The 4,296-nt window shown below is 51.8% G+C and overlaps 1 protein-coding gene across 1 annotated transcript; it reads right to left on the bottom strand.

The window, feature by feature from the left end:
• Positions 1-579: 579 nt before the first annotated feature.
• Positions 580-3,003, bottom strand: GPR151 (G protein-coupled receptor 151). Its single transcript, XM_005310442.4, has one exon. The coding sequence runs from the start codon at positions 2,829-2,831 to the stop codon at positions 1,608-1,610; it is 1,224 nt and encodes a 407-aa protein (XP_005310499.1). The 5' UTR covers positions 2,832-3,003; the 3' UTR covers positions 580-1,607.
• Between the last annotated feature and the right edge of the window lie 1,293 nt (positions 3,004-4,296).

The raw sequence follows: 4,296 nt of genomic DNA, 5'->3' as shown, positions 1-4,296 counted from the left end.
ACAGTTGGAAGTTTACACCTTATTTCCAGTCTGAATTTGTCTAGCTTCAATTTCCAGCCATTGGATTGTGTTATACTGTTGTCTGCTAGATTGAAAACTTATTAAATATTTGTTCCCCATATAGGTATTTATAGACTAATGAAGTTGCCCCTCATCTTTCTCTTTGTTAAGCTATACAACCATACAGTCATGTTAAGGTTTGCTCTTGTCTGTGATACATAATGGGCATTGTCTGGTGCTGAGAGTCTGAGGCTGCTCCAATGAGTAGGATAGCTCCTATTTCCAAATACTTGGGGTAATTCACAAGGTAGGACCAATGGCTAAATTCACTAGAGCTGGAGAGGTCTGAGGACAGCATTTAGCACTGGTGAGAAATTCTCTCAACTCTACATTTTGGAGTGTCACATAGAAACCAATCACCATGTTAAGATACAATGCTATTCTATTAATTCCTCTTGAATTTATCTCTATGACCATATCAGCACAGCTTTATAAAACAGTCCCTTCACTGCTACTTAACTAGAAGAAATGTCTCCTTTGAATTTCAGGGAACTGAAGATAATGATTTTTGGATCTAAGTAAGGCAAACCAACCACTTTATTTATTCACAGTTGAAAACAAACTGACATTGACAACTCTTATAAGTGCTTTACAAAATGGGCATGAAACATTTTCATTGAGGAAGGGAGAAATCATGTCTAGCTTAAAACAAGGTGCCTAAATATACCTTCATCTCTATAATGCACATTCAGAAAGAAGGGATTATTGTTTTGGTTCTGAAAGACAACTCTGGCCTGTTAGCAAACCTCACCTACCTTTTCAGACCTCAGTGCATGTTTTAAGTTGTCTCAAAAAATATTTCTGAAAATATTTCAACTGCAGCAGTCAAATTCTGCATTGTCACTCCATACAACTATTGAATTCCACGGAAGTCGCTGCAGCACTTAAACCAGAAAATTCAAAAAGGTACATGATCTGTACTGTATGTTTGTAAATACTAATGTTTTAGCTTTCTGATATTTAGAATGATGCTGAAATTCAGTTCACCAGTTTGTCCTTGCTTGTTAAGAACTACTTCGTTAGGTTTGTGTCAGTTCTCCTTATTTCTGCTCTCTGAATTCCGTGTCTCTCAAACACCTTTTAAAAAAAAAAAAACTAACTCCATTTTGGCTACTGAAGTGCAAAACATCAGTATTTCAGAGAAGAGACTTCACCAACATTTTTGAGTCAGGATTTTAACTATAAATGCATTGCCCTGATATACACACATACATACACACACACACACACCCAATATTGTGGGTGAGGTGATACCTTTTACAGGACCAACTTCTGTTGGTGAAAGAGACAAGCTTTGGAGTTTACACAGAGCTCTTCTTCAAGTCTGCAATATCCAGGGACCAACAGGGTTACAATAATACTGCAAGTATGAATATTGTAACAGATTAGGAAATCAAACATTTAATGAGCACAGGTAAGAATTTCATCAGTGTAACATTATTTGCATGTCTTCAGTATCCCTTAAGCACACTGGTAAGTAACAAAACTATACTGACAAGACCCTTCCTCTGCTTAAAACTTCTGTAGCTTTCTAGTCTCCAACCACCTTATTGATCACAGCCTACTGTCTCTTGCTCTTCGTGCTCCCAAGGAATAGGGTCATTGTCTTGAGCATCGGGAGCTGCTTCTCGGTCATGCCAGAATTGCTCTACATCTGGAAAGACGGGCATCTCCTTCTTTTCCAGGCTTTCTAAGGCCTGAGGGGCAGCTGGGAGTTCTTTCTCTTGCTCAGCAGTCACTGGCTCTGGAGAAGGGACCGAATCGGGGAGAACCTCAGAGGTAGCAGCTGGGATTTCCTGGTTGTCTGTGGCAGGGAGAGGCTTTTTAAGGGTCAGCCTTTTCCACAAGCCCTTAAAGCCCTCTCTGAATTCCTCAGACATCACCAGGAAGATGAGAGGGTTGGCAGAAGAGATGGTGAACATAAGGGCTTGGGTCAGAGCCAGGAAGCCTTCGGGGGGAGAACGGCCTGCTGGCTTTAGGTGCCAAACCCACAGCCAGGATATCCATTCCGGCAGCCACATCACGGCCAAGGTGACAGTGACGCTCAGCAGCATGAGTGTAAGGCGCCTGGATCTGATCTGGTTCCTCAGGTTCTGGGTCTTGGTCCCCCTGCGCTGGCACCTGCCATAAGCGCGCCAGAAATAAAGGAAGGCGCAGAGCAGGGGCGCGCAGAACACGAGCAGGGGGGAGAGCTTGACAAAGGCAGCCATGAACTCCCGGGCGGGGGCTGGCACGGCCACGACGCACGCGGGCGAGCCCGCCGCGAGCTCCCGGAGGGTGCTGAAGACCCAGAGCGGCAGGGAGCTCACCAGGGCCACCAGCCACGTGGCCAGCAGCACCGCACAGATCGTGCGGGGCTCAATACTCACTTGCTTGGCCGGGTTGCTGGCGTACATGAAGCAAGCCTTGGCCACCACGGCGGTCGTCAGGCTCTTGGCGACCATGCACGTGTGGAGGAACCCGTCGGAGGTTTTGCAGACGAACCAGCCCAGGGTCCAGGCGCTGCGGGAGTAAGCGGCAGCCCGCAGGGGCGCAGCGAAGAGCAGGAGGAGCAGATCCGCCAGGCTGAGGTTGAGGATCAGGGAGTGGATCAGGGAGGGTTTCCCTCGCCTGGCGTTGTAGAGCAGGATGCCGATGACACACGCGTTCCCCGCCAAGCCCGCCAGGCAGATGACGCCCAGCAAAGCGGGGATCACCGCCTTCCACTCGCGTGAGTCGTGGGGCTGAGAGCCGCCCGCGAAATGCACCTGCGGTGCCAGGGAGCTGTTCATGGTGCTGCAGCCGGGGGCCGGGACTTTCTCCCGCGGGAGTCACGCCCAGCCACGCTGGGGACCTGCCGGGCGCCACGCGGGCTCGCTCCCCTGCTGCCCGCCCAGTCTCTCGCCCGCTCCCCGGATCGCCCCCGCCTGACGTGACCTGGCAGCCGCGGGAGCGCAGCGCGTGTAGGAAACCGAAGCCGGCCCGCCTGGCCCAGCGCTATATACCTGCCGCGGCTGGGACTGACACGCCCCGGCGGGAGCGCATTGGCCGCGGCTCAGTAGCACGCCTGGACCCCCGCCGGGCAGCCCCGCAGCGCCACTGAAGCGCCGCCCCCTCCCCAGAAGGCGGGAACCGGGACGGCCGCTGGCGGTGCCCCTTGGCTGGCCGAGCGGGCGGAGAGGGAGCCCGCCCGCAGTTCAGCCTGGCAGCCCCTCACCCCCCACCACACAGACCTGGCTCCAGAGGGCGTTTGGACTCAGCCCCCGGCTGGCGAAGCTCCCACAGTCCGGCCGGCTGCGGGGCTGGGCCACGGCAAGGCTCGCTTCAATCGCGGAGGGATGGGCTAGAAATTAGCGGAGCGTTGTCGCCTTGCAGCGGCCCCTCGCCTGCAGGCCGGCCAAGCCCCCCCACACCCCAGCTCAGGCTGCTGCAAGAGACGAGTTAAACTATGAATAGCGATTCATGAATACAAGCAGCACGAGGCAAATATCGCGCATCAGGAAACTGAGTCCTCGGTGGTGCCCCCGAGAGGTGACGTCCAGCTAGTTGAAATGCTCCAGGGTGGGGGCAGCCGGGGTAAGTTTTAGCTCGCTGGGGGCCGTCTGCGCTCCGTGTTTACACTGCCCCGTTCCAGCTTGCAGCACAATCCTCCCAGTAACCTCCAACAGTGAAGGATGTAGCGAACTGACTTGAATTTAGCATCAGCTGTACAGCTCCAAGAAGGACGCTTTCTAAGGTACATTGCTATGAAGCATGACAAGAAGGTGGCTATACTTGCACAGGGAAGTGTCTCAATGCTTTAGCAAACCAACACCATTTCATTTCCACTTATTGGTCTGAGTCAATAAATACTAGCTAGACATTACCTGTCATACAATCTAAAGGCACCTAAAGCACATTCACCAGTCCCCAAAACAGGGATGCTATTGACACTCCCCTGCTTGTCCTTGTTAGATGCTGATTGATTAGTCCATTCTTCTTCTTCGAGTGATTGCTCATGTGTATTCCACAGTAGGTGTGTGTGCTCACCACCTGCACTGGTGCAGAAAGTTTTTCCCTTAGCAGTATCCGTAGTGGGAGAGCCCCCCTGCGACCCCTGGAGTGGCGCCTTTATATTGCGCTATAAAGGGGGCTGCGCACTCCCCCCACCCTCAGGTCCTTCTTGCCGCCAGTGAAGTTAGTCAGAACTTGTGCTCCAGGATTGCTGCAGCGTCTTCCTTAGTAGTACGATCTTCGACCGTTATTAGTTTCTACAGT

Source organism: Chrysemys picta, chromosome 8 (assembly GCF_011386835.1).
Source record: "Chrysemys picta bellii isolate R12L10 chromosome 8, ASM1138683v2, whole genome shotgun sequence".
NCBI lineage: Eukaryota > Metazoa > Chordata > Testudines > Emydidae > Chrysemys > Chrysemys picta.
This window is presented reverse-complemented; position numbering and strand designations above follow the sequence as displayed.